Genomic DNA, 16721 nt, shown 5'->3' with positions numbered 1-16721 from the left:
GCACATCATCTGAATCGGAGCTCGTGACTCCGAACTAGTGACGTCACTGGTCATTGCGTTTTGCCGTATTCACTCGGCTAAATATCCTTGCCGGAACATGCTCTCTCCTGCCCTCCATACCCGAGGAGCGCGGCCGCAGTTGCCATCGTTTGGAAGCTCCCGAGAGGTTGTTCTCTCTATGAATTGCTGGTAGATCCGTTTGCAATGTGGTTCATGATTCAAACAGAAAAGCAACCTGCTGGTCTCACTGAGGCTCACTCATGTCTTATGGTTCCAATCGCACGTGCAATTTTAACTCCACTGTGACTTCGGTTGATCTTTGACATTGCTGATGCTCATTGGTAAAGCCGCAATGGGCATTTGATAACAATCACAACGATTATGTAGGTAGTCTAACGACTATCCATCAGACATGACGATCGACTTCTGAATACAATCGACTACAAGTTAATCACATTTGTCTGACGGAAGTCGTGAGAAGATTCTCCAGGATAGTATCCTCGTACTCCCAGTATTACTGGAAGTACGAGGATGATCCTGTTCTGACGTCAGAACATCATTAGTGTAGAAGTGACCAGCACTGATCAAGGCTAGTTGAACGCAACACAGACTGAACATTATTGGAGAGCATAAATTGAGAGGATATTCATATTGATAAATTCAAGTCAGCTTGCTTGAAAAAGTGGTTGCTTCTTCTCCCTTTTCCCTTGCCTCGTCCTTTACCGCCCTTGCCAATACTCCGACGGACACCCGGAGCAGCAACACGTGCTTCCGCGTTGCTGTCAAAATACAGTCTGGCCTTTTCCAGAACCTGCTCGAATGTTAAAGTCGGGTCAAGGCAGAACGGTTTGATCGAAGCACTTGCTGGGAAGTTATGAGGCAATCCGCGATAGAAGAATATCTTCTTCCATTCGCCCTGACATTCCCGATGAGTATTGGGACATGTTTGCCTCACCAGTCGATTAATAGCAGTAGCATACTCGTCAACAGTGTCATAGTTGGTGAAGCTAATATCACACAAGTTGTTGATCGCTCGATCATGACTTTTGCCAAACCTTTTTCGTAGTTCGGAGCGAACACGGGCCAAATAACCTTTCTGTTGTGGATCTGTCTTAGGATCACCAGGCCGGACCATAAGAACAGCTTGGTATGCGTCACCCGAAACGGATAGGCGCAAAAGCAAAGCTTGATCATGATAGTTGAGATTAAACCCGTCTGGCCCTGCAATCATGTCAAGCTTATCAAGCCACTCTTCAACATCTTCTTTTGGAGTACCAGAGAATTTAACTACATTCTTACGGAGTTCAGACATCCGTTGGCCTTACCGTCGATCACTCCTAAGGGTTGACTTTGGCTGGTCATCAAAGGTTTGTGGTATCTTGGGGAACGAGTTCAAGTCTCGATTTCCTCCATCAAGATTCACACCAAAATTGCCTTCTTGAGTGGGCTGTTCCTGCCCTGGTCTACCCCGGGAGCTTCTTCATCTGTCCTGGGAATTGGATCAGCGTTTTCCAACTCTCCGTCAGGACGAATCTCCTCAGACACGTCCGAGAGTTCTTGAATACCATCCATACGGATGATATCGGAAAGAGTCATGTTCAGACGATCGACTGGAGTCTGGGCACCAGTTGAACGCAACACAGACTGAACATTACTGGAGGACATAAATTGAGAGGAAATTAAGGAAATACAAGTTGTATATATTATTAGTGAGTAATGATGGCAATGTTCCTAGCGAAACGCTAGGGAACAAAAATCCTTTGTGTATGCGTGCAACACAAAGGAAAACTGCTTCGCTCAACGCCACGGAACAACTGTCCCAATCACTGCCGGGATCGGCTCCGGATACCGGTCTCGAGCCTATTGGCAATCTATTATGTGTTCTGGCATAAACGAGCTAGTGGCACAATGGCAAAGTGTGTCATCATGTTTCCACTACTCTCCACTAGGCTTTAAAGTAGGAGTATGCACTCATGACTTGTGTCACACAAGTTGTGTGTGTTCTGAATCTTCATCGATATCGCCTAGTGGTTAGGGCGTTACTTTAATGAAACATCTAATCTCCGAGTTGTGGCAGGGGTCCTGCCGCAGGGCGTGTTTCGACTCACGAGTGCCATCTGCGGAGGATGACACGCAAGGTACACTAAGGAGTCCTTAGTAAGGACATTCAGAATAGTAAGCTTCTATCGTAAACCACTGAAGCTTGCTACCTGGAGTGGTCCAAGGACCTACATTGGAGACCTCGGTTAAAAAAATATATACGCTTGACACATATACTACTCCGGGTTGTCAAGACAGTCGGGCTTGTCTGACTAGCTTGGCATCTTGAAGGACTCAGGCTACCCTTGTGCCAGCAGCGATTGTGTCAATCGCTGTCCCAAATCAGGCTTCGCCGAAAGACAACTCGCTGGCACGGTTCCAACCGCGGAGAAGCTACGCTTTTCCTAAGCAGGAAACTCAGCAGGAAACGCTGGAAGGTAGAAGGAGCTCGGCAAAATTACACAAGACTTGATAGTCCGTAGTACAAAGACTCGGAAGTTATTCCCGTACTCCCACAATGAGCAAGGAATTAGCTACAGATTAAAGGCAAACGAGATCCACTCTCAGAGTGGCACTCTGTTCCTCACCGGAACAGAAGATAGACCGTCCCGGAGGTCACGTGAGACGGATGCCCGGAGAAGGATTATGCGGGCGATCCAGGAGCACAATACACACACGTGGAACGCGAAGGCAGGACACGTGATTCAGGTGTCCTGCCTTCACGTGACGTGAAAGTCCACATCTGTATTGAGCTTCGGTCGGAGCACTGGTTGACTCGAGAGTCATAAGATGAATGAGCAGAAAAGTATATAGTTATCTAATTAGTCTCTCATGCCGAGTATCTTGTGGCGGTTTCAACGAAGATACGTTGGTCTGGCGCTTGTCTTCCTGCGATAGCACAAACAACATCACATTGGGGAGTGTGCGCCAATGTTGGTCGCCCTTGGTTTGATTGCCGCTGGGGGCGGAAGGAGGAGGCGACAAGGTGCGAGCCCGCTTAGTTCGGGTTCTACTAGCAACTCCAGACATGGTTGGAAGGGAAGTACGTACTAAGACAGCAGCAAACAGAGAGTGTAGTGAAGTAGGCAAGACAAATAGAGAGAGTAGTAATATTGCACGTACTCAAGACAAATGGATACGCAGATACGCAAGCACAACTGGCGCAAGCTAGCTGATTCGCATGCGTGCCGCACAAAAGCAAAGAAGCATCAGCATTCGCCCAAGTTGTGCGATAAATCGGCTACGTTGAGATCAAAAATATTGACCGGAATGCATTCTCCTATGTCTGTGCGACTGCTCTCCTTGATCAATGTATTTGACGTGTTGAACGTCTCCCGAGGAGAAACTCTCAAGCTCGATGTGAAGTACCAAGATATTCCCAAAGGGCACTTTGGATTGTATCATACTCTGGTCGACGAGAATGGCAAGGAGCTACATGCTCTTGTTGACACTGGAACGAGTTTCTCTTTCTTCATCTGGAAGGATTGGTACGAGTGGGCCAGTGGACACCCCTGCAGTATTTGTCCCATGGGGTGTTACGCATGCTCGGAGCCTTGCCTTGTGGGTAAAGTGACGAGAACTCTCACTTTCGAGGACAAATACATGGTGAAAATTTTTCAGCACAAATCGAAACTAACCATGGGTCAGGTGTCGGAGATCCTCACTTTCGGGCTGATATTCGATCAGAAACCTCCCGTCAGTAAAGCTCCTCCGACTAACTTGATGGGTCTTGGCTATGATGGAGGTGATGTGAACTTCCCGTCTCTGATGACGCAGTTGCGATCATCAAAAACTGTAACGAGCGGGATCATTGCTCTCTACTTGTATCCTCCTGCTGATCCTAACAAGGCATCCGCTGATGGAGGCCTACTCCTGGGTGGAGGCGATCCTGCATTATATGAGGGTGCCTTGAGGTATGTCGACTTCTCTACGGACAAACATTATATGGTCAATATTGACAAGCTACAAGTCGGTGATGGACATATAACTCTTGGAATCAACATGAACCTAGATCTCGACACCGGCGCCAACTTTCTATACGTCCCAACATTATACTTTAAAAGTCTCATCAAGGAGATTGGAGCTCAAGCTGATAACGCTGCGGGTAAGCATGTCCCCTTCTACCCAGTGAACGAGCACCGGTATTTCCCTTGCCAGTACATGAGCAAGTTGCCACCGTTGAGGTTTTATTTGGGTCCTCAGGGCACAACTCCATTCACGATGACATACACGAACTATGCCTTGAACCAACATGGTATCTGTGAACTCCTCATCTTTCAAAATTTGAAGAATGATTGGAGTTTCCCCGATCGTATGCTGATTGGTAATTATTTTGAGTTCGACCCTACTCTTAAACGAGTCGGAATCGGCAAGTTGAAACCACGATCTCTATAAACAATTACGTTATTTCGTGGTCTTCAGAATCCACGGTCTACCGCAGCATGGCCTTCATCATCGTTGGTTAGTCTACGACCGCTCCCGTGAGAAGAGTTTCGACTGGATTCACAATTTTAATAGCATGATTCCACATATGATATTCAGAAGAATGCTACTCGGCGAAACATTCGTTTCATCGAGAGATTTTTTATTAGGCAAGCGAGCGCGCTGTCCGCGGATTACGATTAATCTTACACATTGGAGCTTCTTGAGTTCATCATGAGTGCATCCCATTTCCGAACAAGGAACTGACTTTGGCCGCTAAGCTTCGGCGACGAGCTCTAAGTGGAGAATGAAAGATTCAGAGGACTCCTCGGTGCGGAACGATTAAACTCCTAGTAAGAGTGGCATTATGAGACGTTCACATCTCTAACAAGTTGGAAGTCAAATCCTACAGCCAGACATTTTCCATAGGAAGAGCCACTCAGAGCACGATAGTGATTTCAGTGGAATCAATCCACTCAGCTTCAAAACGAAGCCCTCACTCACTTACTGCATCGCATCAACTGGTGTCAATTAACACGTGACTGGCGAATGTAGTACATTCAATGTACAAATGGCAAACGACTCACAACGCGACACGGAACGGTGTGGTTATTGACAACAATGAGCATGCAAATATCATTTCTGTGACGGGCTGATAACGTAGAGGAAATATCCCTATCATCGTCATGAAGAAATTGCTCACATCTCAGTCGTCTCGGTATCTCTGTACATTCCGCGGTTTACGATGTTGCTAATCTGTTTGCGATCATTGTCTATCTCGGCGTGCCGGAGGGCCCATGCGACCTCTCGAGAGTCCCTGGCAACAAAACAAAAAGCTGCAACATTGTGTCAGTGTCTCCACGGAAGAAATCCTCGTGTCGAGTGCAAGGTTCACAAACTGAACCTCGGTGCAGTACCCACAATACTGAAGTATATGTTTACTTTCTCACTAATTATAGGAGTTTATTTACGAATTCGGGAAGAAGTGTTCAGGAACCAATAAGAATTTGCCGAAACGTCCTCAAAAGTTTTCGTATTGTCACCGACACACGTAGTTGACCATGCGCATATTTTCCCACACTGCATACGAACTTTAAAAACTCTGTGCCCGTAGCATTCAACCGCTCTGCATCAGCATCGATGTCTTCCCGTTTCCCCTTCAATTCGGGCCAATCGGATATTTCCGAGGGAGCGTGAAGGAACTGACGATCACGAACACTTCTCGACTCTGATATTTGTCGAGTCATGAATACATCGTCCTTATTTAGGTCAGTCTTTCCTGTAGTAGCTTGTCGGCTCCTAATGGAACGCGTAACCGAGCAGCTTAGCTCGTACCCTACTAGGAAGTTCCCCCAGGAGCGGTAATAGTAGGCAGACCCGATCGTGGGTCGAACGAGGCGTCGTCTGGATGAGGCGGCGCTCGATGGAGGAAATGTCTGACAACGATCTAATATATCGCAGTGATTACTGATCGAATGCGAAATTCGGCGACCCATTCTGTCACCAAAATTCGAGTAATCTCCGCCAAGGCTAGCAGGAAGCTGTTCTATTGTTATACTCAGTCCATTCGTCCAAAATAGTGACGCTCTGGGCAGTGTTATAAGCGAATGACAACTGTGGTGTAGGGAGGCTCAACGGGTGACTCTTGGGATCAGTATCACATTTCCGTATCATTTTTTTTTCATTTATTATCAATTTTTGCTTTCATCACTAGCTTAAATATACCCTCGAAGTATCGGTTGCTCTTATAGCGTACTACTTCAGGTTGCCATCACTTTATTATGGGTACAAGATAGACTATGCATAACATCATTGAATAGTCTGTTCAATGACGTTAATAACGTTCTATTCGGAATAGAACATGTCAAGCTGGATGAAAAGCCAGAGTAACGAGTTTGCAGATGAGCACACAGTCGTTCTCACCGCAGTAGGGGGGCCTTTGCTTTCACTTCTGTTGTCATCGGTTCGGCAGAGTTAACGCTTCCGAGAGTGGCAACTTGCAGTAGCGAGAGATGAAGTACGAGTACGATGAACAATTGGTAATTGCTGATACATGCAATTGAGGTTGGGTAACTCGATTCAACCCAGGACGGGCAACACTGTCTGTTGATCCCGCCCGTCGATACATGCCGTAGAGTTCGAACAGACCCGGGTTCGAATCCACCCCCCCCCGGAAACTCAATAATAGCACACGAATGAAAATAAACTGGGTTCCAGCAATGTTGAAACATAAAGGCTGAATGCTGAAAAATCCCTACAATGAATGAAATCACCGAAAGGGAAACGAGTGTCGAAGCAGCCGCATGAGCTTCCTCCTCAATGCGCGTCTCCACGAAGATCTTTACACAACACTAAAAATCTTCCGCGTGCGTTAAGAGTCACTCCTTACTGACTCGACCGAAATTGAGGGAGGTCCAACCTTGTCCACTCCGCTAATCACTCCGTTATTGGCGGTGATTTGCGTCTGGTGTGGTATGAAGTGCTTCCCCCACTCCTTTATCGAATCGCACATGACCATTTCTCCCTCGCCAAGCGTTGTCTTGAATTTCTCCAAGGTCTCGCCCGACTCATTACAACGGCCAATAAATGCCGCTAAAGTCTCAGCGGGATTAGCAGCGCCAACGGCTGTAGCCTCCCTAGGGGTGCCCGAGTGGTCAGGGAAATCTTCATCGTTGCTGAGGCTGTACACGAATTCATCATATTCGCGGAAAACATTTTCCAAATGCTGTTGAGCGCTGAGAGTTGTGCTGACAGTCACTGATGGCAGCCGTAGAGGGTCTTGTGGTAGAGGGGGAGCCTCTTGGTCTGGGCAACGGTGCTCACCGCCTTCTGAGTGATCAATAGGCGAAATATAGATGCGGCTGAGTACTCACTACCTGAAGGCTCATTCAACTGCTCTGAAGTAGCGATGGGTACGGTTGCCCTCCTATGCTGAAAACAAAGCAGTTCGCCATCGAGAGAACCAGGTTCAAATAAGGGCCCGGGCATTTCACCCCAACGTACCGTGGTGGCCTCTGCCGGAGTTTTTTCGGTGGTTCGACCCACACCTTGTACTGACCGCAGTACCTCCAAACGACATGTATGCGGAGATTATTTCCCTCGAGCTCACCCTTCGGAATTTATTCGCAACTCGGGTGTCGTAGAAGGTGACAGTTGTTGCCAAAGTGTCGGAGTGAAGGGTAGGCTCCGATGTGAGCTGGCCGTTGATAAGCTCTCTAAAATGCGTTATTTTCATGAAACATGAAAAGGGCGAAATTATGCGTGCTTACATATCGCCGAATTTCTCGCAGCAACTCAGCGTTTCACCAACTTTCCATCGTAAATTGCCGACATCAACTTCCCCAGATGCACCCACGTTAGAGTGAGCTCTCTCTTGGAGGGAGATGTGGGAGATGCTGATGCTCACGGGCTCGCCAGTGCCATTGGGGTCCACTGCGACCACCTGGTCGGGGTAAGGGGCACTGATGAGAGAGTGGAAACATCTACCTTTGGACTGAGGCTGGTAACATCCTTTAGGCGGTCCACGGCCAAGAGCGGAGCCCGACTGTCAAAATACCTAAGAATAAATGCTCTAATGGTATGAGCTGCTGCTCTCTAGCTGACAACCCAGGTTCAAATCGCAGCACCTTCTTCCCCCAACTCACGTGATGCGCGCGGTACTTTCGCTCGATAAATCCGAACCGAACATTCCCGAGAGATCAACCGCTTCAATATCTCCGAAAGTGTCGAAGTAAGAACAAAGCGCCGCTGCAGAGACCGGGGCGTTTAAACCTGTGCGAAAACGTCAAGAAACACCGGTTATACTTGCGACCGATGATTACAAACAGGAAAATCAGTTACTATTCCGAAGCTCTAGGAACGAAATCGACACAACTGGAATGCTCAACCACACAGTATCACGAAGAGGCGAGAATTCTCCAGCGAGCTCAAACAGAACTGGACCAAACGGGTCGGACGAATACTATCTCTCTATCGCCAATGTATCTTCCGAACCCGCACACGCTCTATCCACAGCCCCCATTCGAATTCCTTCACGATATTGCCCTGATTCGTCGCAGAAGCTGTTCAAGTAGGTGGGCTACTGCTGATTCACTGGTGAAGAGAAAATTCCCCAGTCCGGTGGACAAATCGCAACGTAGACTTCCGTACTGCTGCAACAACCACAGCCCTCACTACCAAGTATAAGGTCATTCGTCGAGCTGGTCATTCTCCGGAATGTGTTGAAAAAGTACTAACGTCACCCAAAATGGGCCGTGAGAAAAGGTCTGGGCGTTTTTACACGGGCGAAAACGTCCTTAACTGGAAGTTTTTCCCCACTCTATAGACTTGTGGCGCGTTTTCGAACTATGTCACTCAAGTTTCCTAGTTGTATTCAGGCAATCTGAATCTTTCCTTTCGTACTCGTGAAATTGGGACATTCAACTTCCCCCCCTTTTCCAGTGTGAACACACCTGGCCTGCCGCTCAATACGATGCTTCCGTCGCGACCAGGGGAATGCTCACATGCCGCCCTTTTTGCTAGCTATCGTCCACTGGGAGAATAACGGTGGACTGTGATGATGGATTATCATTCGTTCGCTTCGCTCCGCCAGCACACAATGTGATTTTGGAGGCAATAGCAGCTGGCGTGTCGCCTACCCTAGTGTTGGAGGAATATGTGTTCGCTTTCCTCAGCTTAGTTCAGGTGTTTCCTCCCTTATTAAAGAGGCTTATATACAAATTCGGGTAGAAATGGGTCTCAGAAATCAACATTAATTTCCCCGAAATTCCTCACACATTGTTAATCTGCATGCTCTATTGTGTGTACTTGAGTACATCGCATGCGTGCGTGTGCTGCAATGCAGATGTTCTCTTGAATGACTAGGGGAACGCAAGATTCAGATGAGCTGCTGTTGACGATAGAGTATATACAGCTCAAAGAACTGTTGTACAGCCATAAAGTCTGTTATGGTGTCAGCTATAGACTATACCAAGAAGAGCAAGAGAGGAAGAAATCAAGTCAACTATGAATACTTATCAACGACACGCGCGGCTCCATAACTTTGCACGCATGTACAAGTGGAAGTCGTTATCATTGTCGGGGGTATGAGTCTAGCACTTGTTAGTTCGTTCTTTCCTGACTCCTTGTCTACCGTGTTGGTAAATCCATCATAAAAATTTCTATATTGTCACCGACATATGCAGTTGAACATGTGCATAGTTTTACTAGTTTTTATTAGTGCAACAGCTTCCTACGAGCTGTTTCACACGATTAAGCTCAAGAGCAGACGTGGAAAAGAGTTCATCTCGAGTGGTGGTTGTGCTTGCTACGATGGGTCCTACTGCAGCATATACTCCTTCCTATGACCAATGACCGGGGGCACAGTTCCTCACATCACTGGTCGCAACAAAACGATCTCCAAGGAATAGAACCGGCATCCTTTCCTATGACATGCCATGCGGTTACCCACGACGCTACGAAGGACGCTGTACATTATGATTACTCGCCTCATGCACGGACGGTCGATGATGCTGGTGATGTGGTGTGCTGCGCCCTGAGTCTCATCATGGTTTTGGTTTCCAGACGCGTCACTAAATTCGATGCTCCCTCCAACGATCTCCAACAGCACCTCTCTAGGGCAGGCCCCAGAATATGCTCGGCGATTGAACTCTATACCTCCACACGTTCCGTCTACGTGCGCATCACCAGGGGAAGAGGAGCCTTCGTTTGGAATCGATCAAAGCTGGCAACACCAAGACGAATACTACTCAGGTGAGCTCTGCTCCTCTGCTGCTCTCAACCTGGGATCATTCAGGTGATCTTGCTGCTCAAGCACCCCAGTTCGATACGGAGGTAGGACATGCGCACAGCGAAGATTCTAGATATCTACCTTCAGCAGACTGGACATCATCATCAGCAGCAGCAGCAGTGGATGGGTTATAGAAGTGATGGACAGATGGGAGGTCTCGACGCCGACGAGGAGGAGGAGGAGGAAGCCTTCCCGAACACCGAAAATGGTAGGGCTTGCTTATTTCGTACCACCACCGTAGCACTGTAGCGCTCACAACTCAACGTGTGGTGCTAAACATGCATAGCCACCTATAAGATAGTCATTATAGGCTTGCTTACACGTGGGGAGAGACGCTTTATACGATGCCATTCCTGATGGCTTGTGGCCTCTCTTATGAGGATTTCTCTGTCGCTTTACTGGTCATTCACGCGAATAGATGTCTAGGATGAAACTACAAGAGGACTATCTATTCAACCTGATCCTGACTACGGGCATACTCCTCGTGTAGTGTTGGAGGAATATATGTTCATACGAGGTTCGGTATATGCGAACCCGGGTAGAAATGCGCAGAAAATTTCCCAAAATTTTCATATTGTCACCGACACATGTAGTTGACCATGTGCATATCTTCTCGCACTGCCCATGGACGTCCTTCTGTGCACCCTTGATATCAGGGAAGCATCCAGGAACCTCTAATATTCCCGAGGGGGGTCATTTTGAATTTCCCACATGGCTAGTAGATGTCATAATACTAGCAATATTTTCCCCATTGTTACCAAACCTTGTTTGAGATGGTCACCGTCAGGCACACCGGTGGCTACTTACCACACGCCGCCTGGGATGCTCCCTCCCCCTCGATTCCCACCAGCGATGTTCGTTCCTCCCATGCAGCACCCTCTGTTGCTGCCACCACCTCCTCCTGGGGTCCATGCTGGAACGTGAGGAAAATGCAAGAGTGTTCAAGTCATGCAAGTGGTTCAGCGTGAATAGTGGATTCTATCCGACGGCGGCTACTCCAATGCTGCAAAACTACAGCCCTGTGTGGTGGCACCAGCAGCATAGTATGCGTATGTATCCACCTGTGATGGTGAGCTTGTCGGGGAGGTCCCGGGTTCGATTCCCAGGGGGGTCGTTTTTAGAACGATGAATTACAGCATAGTAGCGGCTACGGCGTAGCTGGGAAGAATGGTAGTGTTATCAAGAGTAGCGCAATGATCTCCTTTATCTCTTGAACTCAGGGTCAAGCGATCCGCAATCTGCGGACATCGAAAGGTCATCTAGTGTGACCAGTGAGGATGAGGAATGGCATCACCAAAGGGGACGGGAAAAGGTGGGTAACACATCACTTCTGCATATCATCTGAATTTTCTATATAGTGCACTACATAGACTTCACCGTAGGGAAGCTCCTTACGTTTGCAAGGCGATATATTAGCAAATCTGTCTCTGTTATAGTGAAAATTATAGGGGGAGTGTACAACCTCATCATCCTACTACTGTTCAGTTCTGATTTTGCTCATCATCAGTTCTACCACGATCTCACCTCTGTGGTGGAGGAGGCCTTTCGACAGGAAAAGCGACGCATTCGAGCGAAGTATCTGAGGAAATGCGTCTCGGGTACATCTCCGTCGTGCTTGGAAATAATAACAGCGAGGCTTCGGTCAGGCGTGGATAGTGGCGCTCAAACGGCCACTTTGAACACCGTATCGATGGCTGTGCAGACTCTCCTTGGAGTTGTCTCTAGACGAGCAATGGGGACGCAGACTCCTACTGGTAGACACAGTGGGTATATCTATTCGCTTTCCTCAGTTGATCTCGAGAGTTTTCGAAGAGTTATGAATCCGAATAGTAGTGTACAGAAACCAATAAGAATTCCCCCAGGAAAATTCTCAGAATTTTCGCATTATATAGATCAAGTCCTAAAGAGATGCGAAGAGAGGATGTGTTTCCTGTCAGCAGGTGTGTCCGCAACTTGTAGTGTTCAAACTGAGCAGAAGCTGGCTGTTCATGCTGAGATGCAAGTGGACGGATCTACCAGGGATGATCTTACGCAGTGGGGTTGGACCGGTCGGAGGAAACTCTTTGATGGCACCCTCTTGTCAGTTCTGCAGTTATCGAGGAGTTGCAGAGTAGAAGTGAAACGCAGCTGTCGGAGTTGCAGGCGAAAAATACGAAATTGAGAGATCTTCAGCGTGCGAAATCAGTAGGCAAGGGGAGTGAGTCTTGAGGAAAAGCAGAGTGATTGCTGCAGTCATTGGAGCTGAAGATAAGACAGTTGGAGTCGGAAAGGGATCAGCTGCAAGCATCGCGGAAGGATCTGTCGAATCAAGTGGGTGATACCACACCTTAGTGGTGTTCCATACCATAACTCGCTCAAAGTGCCGTAGATATTACGTTAGCGCTTTGTTAGTTGAAGACAGCAGATAGGAAGATGAAGGCATTAGGGAGTGCCAACAGAGACATCCAAGCGTCGATGGAGAAATCCACGAAAGAGCATATAAGCGTTATAATGGCCATGCAGAACGAGGTGGCCGACATTGCTCCGTCACTCGCCACGAAATTAGTTCCCAGATCGCCGAGCTTGAGAAGCAAGTGAAAGAACTTGGCAAGAAACTGGCAGAGAAAACGGAGGAGGTGCGCAATGGATATCCTATAAAAACGCAGTTTAGTACCATAACTCGACGAACTCTCGACATCCTTCGTTGCTTGGCGATTGCACTTATGGGAGTAAACGCTTCCAACCTTGCTAAATTTTTATACTAAAAATGGAGTACTGCGGTCGCTAGGGAATTCGATATTTCTACGCCTATTAGAGAATCTGGTATTTTGGTATCTGTCTTCAGCACATTGCGACACAGCGAGTGGTGGATATGTTCAAAGTAGAGGTTCGGAAATGGCAGGGGGAGGCTCGCAAGGTTCAACAACGCCAAGTCCAGCTCGTATCGTGTTCTAGAGTAGGTCCAGGAAACTGGGAAATGTCGAGAGGTCGTTGATATTTTTCAGTGTATTACTTTCACGAAGTTAGAGAAGGCGTACACTGCTTTACGGAAGGTGAAGAGATTTGAGGAAATGCAAGATTGAGCAAGATTTCAAGATTTGTTAGGAACATGAATTGGAGCAGGAGCGGTATGCTGCGGCTTTCAAGGCGAGAGAGGAGATGAAGGACAAGTTCCGCGACTACGTATCGCCAGATAGGGAGGGACAGTTACTTCGGGAAATTGAGAATCTGGTGTGAAAATGCGTTGAGGAAATGCAAGATTGCAAGATGACTTTGAAATCAGAACGCGATGCATGAAGTTGACCAGAGGTGCCTTAGGAAGGAAATCGCGCAGTTGAAGCAAGAGCGGGATCGTATGCGAGGCCAGCATGCGGTGAGAGGACAGTGACGATGGAAATGCATATTCATTGGGTGAATTAGTGTATAATGTTTCGCCACCCTAGTGATATGAAAAACACTATATTTCACGACTACTGCATAGCACCGCGAATATCGACTCGCGGTGTGAAACGGGTGAGACTTTATTGATTTTAATGAATTTATTATTATTAGAGTAACGAGTTTTAGAGTTTTTTATAGTATTATTATTACTGTTATTAATTCTCAAGAGTAATACTGTTGGAGTCCACGGCGGGTAGTGATAGTTTTGAACACGAGTTGCGGAAGGAGTGGTATGAATGCAAAGTTTTATTCTAGGAGGAGTCCCATCGATCATCGAAGTTGATGAGTGATCTACAGGATTCCATCGACGGTGTCCTTCCGCAAAAGACTGTGTCGTCGGAAGCTGACGCGTGGCTGGTGGAGCAGCTGGACTCGGCAGTTGAGGAGGGGTTGGTTGAGCGAGGCGGACCTGTGTCGGGCTCACAGGCACAGCAGCACTCCTCTGAGGTGTCCGCGCTGCGGGCAGAAACGGCTAAGTTGAAATCTGAACTTGATTTCACGAAGGAGCGGTGCAAACAAGAGAGCGAAAATGCGAGGATGTATACCTCTTTACTCGAGGTGAATTTTTTGAACAAGTTTTGCCTGGCTGGTTGGATGCTACTCAGAACGCCGAGTTGGAGAAGGAACGGTATCGATTGAGAATGTTGGAGGTGGAGGAAACTCTACGTCGAACGCGGCGAGACTCTGCCACAACGCACAAGCTCGGCGATGTCTCACCAGTAAGCGTTGGTCATGTTGGAGGAAAGGGTAGGTTGATTCTTGCGCGAGAGATGGTAAGCAGGTGTGTAGATTCACAATGCAAATCTGTGTCGCAGTCCCACCGTACGGAAGCTGATCTTGAAATGGCGATGGAGGCTTACCCGAAGAAGGTGTTTGTGTTGTGAGAGTTGCTCTTTACCGGTTGCTGTTAGTCGCCGAACAAGAAGGCGAGTCGAACGGCGTCCTCGGATGAAGATGAAGATAGCGCGTTTGAGGCGAGTAGAGCGAGCCTTCGCCGATAGGTCCCTGGTTCGAATCCTAGTAAGGTTGTTTTTACTGCATCAGTATTGGCATGTCGCATGCATAGCTGTATGTTCATCATGACCACAGTGTTTTCACAATGTAATAAATCGTAGTTATATTATTTCTATATCGTCGACTTTTGAGTTCCCAGTCCGAATCGAAACAGTCTGGAGCGGTATGGGAATATATGTTTGGTTTTCCCCAACTGAGCTCGTAGGTTTCCTCAGTATACTATGAAAAATAACACGATTTTGGGTAGGAGTATACAAAAATCAACGATAATTTCTCAAAAATTCCGCAAAATTTCCATATGTAGTTGACCATGTGTATAGATGGGCAGATTTACGTTACGGACCGTTACGACTGATGTTTACGCTTACGGAGGGAAACCTGTAACGTCAATTACGGAGTACGTGAACGGCTTTTACGACAGAAAACATGACAAACTCAGGAACCTCACATTGAACATGTGCATATATTCCCACACTGGCCTGGAGTGGTTTGTCCATCAGAACGCTAGGGACGCGCTAGGTTAGTGAGGTGAAAATTAGATGAGTATTTTTTGTCGAGTTTTAACGACATGAAGAGTTTAACGGTGGGAGAATTAGGTTAAAATTCGGTAAAACGAAAGGAAAAAGTGTCCCGCCCAGTTCGCGCGTATCGTATCAGGTCTGGGAAGAGTAACATGCCTTTTCCGCAGCATCGTCTTCACTAGTAAGGGGGGTTCATGCTTGCTCTCGCGATTCATGAAATGGTTGTATGATCGGACATCTGTTACTACACGTCCTCATATGAGCTAGGCTTGAGGTATAGTTTCTCTGGAGAGTATGCGGCCTTCCTCAGGCCGACTACAGTAGTCTCGAGAGGTAGCCTTCCGTGACGAGACTGATCTCGAATTGTGGTACTCATGATTATTATTCCATTTCATAAAGAACGATGAAACACGTTCAACTCGTTTTCATATGTCTACCATCACTATTCGTAATGATAGTCACACCTATCGCAGTACTCTACAACCGATAAGGGTTCGTCGTTAACACAATTCACTCGAGTCGATGAATGAATAACTTGTTCACGTTACTTATAGCATTACGGAATATATGAATATCTAACACAGCTTAGATTAAGCCTTGAGCTTAGCTGTGGTAGATATTGTCCTACCTAGATATTCATAGCTGTCCTAGCTATGCTGTCCCGTTTGTGGTACAGCAGTCCTTGAGCCTTAAGGACAAGCCCTCACATACGCATGAACGGAGTTTAGTCGTTTAGGGCTTCGATCACTGTAGTGTTGCTGCTGCTGCTGCTGTAGTTATGCTACTTCGTCGCATTCCATGTCGGAGACATCTGCGATCACTCGCACTCCGGAGCGTCCAGACAATTTCCAAACACAACAACACCACCACGTTGGGCTCATTCGAGGACGATGACTATGAGGTGCAGTACAGGAATATATGTTTGGTTTCCTCAACTGAGCTCGTAGGTTTCCTCACTATTTTATGAAAAATCACACGATTTTGGGTATAAGTATACAGAAATCAACGATAATTTCGCAAAATTTTCTCAAAATTCGCATTTTGCTAGCAACACATGTAGTTGACTATGTGCATATATTCCCGCACTGCTGAGGTGAGACGCGGAAGCAGTGAGGGAATATATGCATTTGTTGGTAAGAATATAAAAACTTTAAATCATATATTGTTAGCTGGTGTGTGGATGTTCATAATGCGAGCTCAGTGAAGAAAACGAAATATATATTCCGACACTGCGTGGGGAATTGGTCGATTTTGAAGTTATACTCATAATATCAGGATTCGACGATGCCGAAGTTGGTGCCTTCTGAGATGTGCATCAAACTCGATGCGTGTCGGAAAACACGTGATTTCCGCAAAGCCCAGGATCTCATCCAGGAGGAGCGCGAGAGCATCGCTAAGTACCATAAATTTGACAACTCTTTTCGAATCCCTCCTATTAGACCGTTCCCTGCTGAGGACTTAACCGCCGCTCTCTGTGCTGTTGTGGAGCGACGACGACCCTGAGTGGTCGTATCGAA

At 47.2% G+C, this 16721-nt stretch overlaps 6 protein-coding genes across 6 annotated transcripts in view; 3 read left to right on the top strand and 3 right to left on the bottom strand.

The window, feature by feature from the left end:
- Positions 1 to 1419: 1419 nt before the first annotated feature.
- On the bottom strand, positions 1420 to 1665 carry Pmar_PMAR012832 (hypothetical protein; the record flags this gene model as incomplete). Its single annotated transcript, XM_002776152.1, has 1 exon — positions 1420 to 1665. The coding sequence occupies one exon, from the start codon at positions 1663 to 1665 to the stop codon at positions 1420 to 1422; it is 246 nt and encodes an 81-aa protein (XP_002776198.1).
- A 1506-nt stretch (positions 1666 to 3171) lies between these two features.
- Positions 3172 to 4673, top strand: Pmar_PMAR012831 (Napsin-A precursor, putative; the record flags this gene model as incomplete). Its single annotated transcript, XM_002776151.1, has 1 exon — positions 3172 to 4673. The coding sequence occupies one exon, from the start codon at positions 3172 to 3174 to the stop codon at positions 4432 to 4434; it is 1263 nt and encodes a 420-aa protein (XP_002776197.1). The 3' UTR covers positions 4435 to 4673.
- A 2542-nt stretch (positions 4674 to 7215) lies between these two features.
- Positions 7216 to 7696, bottom strand: Pmar_PMAR012830 (hypothetical protein; the record flags this gene model as incomplete). The annotated part of the gene is made up of 3 exons (XM_002776150.1): positions 7216 to 7337; positions 7455 to 7527; positions 7571 to 7696. The coding sequence occupies 3 exons, from the start codon at positions 7694 to 7696 to the stop codon at positions 7216 to 7218; spliced, it is 321 nt and encodes a 106-aa protein (XP_002776196.1).
- Positions 7697 to 7726: 30 nt separating this feature from the next.
- Positions 7727 to 7970, bottom strand: Pmar_PMAR012829 (hypothetical protein; the record flags this gene model as incomplete). The annotated part of the gene is made up of 2 exons (XM_002776149.1): positions 7727 to 7922; positions 7948 to 7970. 2 exons carry the CDS (start codon positions 7968 to 7970, stop codon positions 7727 to 7729), a joined length of 219 nt encoding a protein of 72 aa, XP_002776195.1.
- Positions 7971 to 11939: 3969 nt separating this feature from the next.
- On the top strand, positions 11940 to 14308 carry Pmar_PMAR012828 (M protein, serotype 24 precursor, putative; the record flags this gene model as incomplete). The annotated part of the gene is made up of 10 exons (XM_002776148.1): positions 11940 to 12012; positions 12190 to 12283; positions 12334 to 12433; positions 12482 to 12559; positions 12641 to 12757; positions 12802 to 12864; positions 13074 to 13184; positions 13334 to 13411; positions 13512 to 13601; positions 13925 to 14308. The coding sequence occupies 10 exons, from the start codon at positions 11940 to 11942 to the stop codon at positions 14306 to 14308; spliced, it is 1188 nt and encodes a 395-aa protein (XP_002776194.1).
- Positions 14309 to 16270: 1962 nt separating this feature from the next.
- Pmar_PMAR012827 (hypothetical protein) overlaps positions 16271 to 16721 on the top strand; it is a gene marked incomplete at both ends in the record, with an annotated part of 1047 nt that continues 596 nt past the window's right edge. The window contains 3 exons of the mRNA XM_002776147.1: positions 16271 to 16297; positions 16480 to 16601; positions 16644 to 16686. Coding sequence (XP_002776193.1) covers positions 16271 to 16297; positions 16480 to 16601; positions 16644 to 16686 — 192 coding nt within the window. The remainder of the gene's footprint in view (positions 16298 to 16479; positions 16602 to 16643; positions 16687 to 16721) is intronic.

The sequence above is a fragment of the Perkinsus marinus genome, assembly GCF_000006405.1.
Source record: "Perkinsus marinus ATCC 50983 genomic scaffold scf_1104296954212, whole genome shotgun sequence".
NCBI lineage: Eukaryota > Perkinsozoa > Perkinsida > Perkinsidae > Perkinsus > Perkinsus marinus.
The sequence above is the reverse complement of the archived record's forward strand: the minus strand, read 5'-3'. Positions and strand labels throughout refer to the sequence as shown.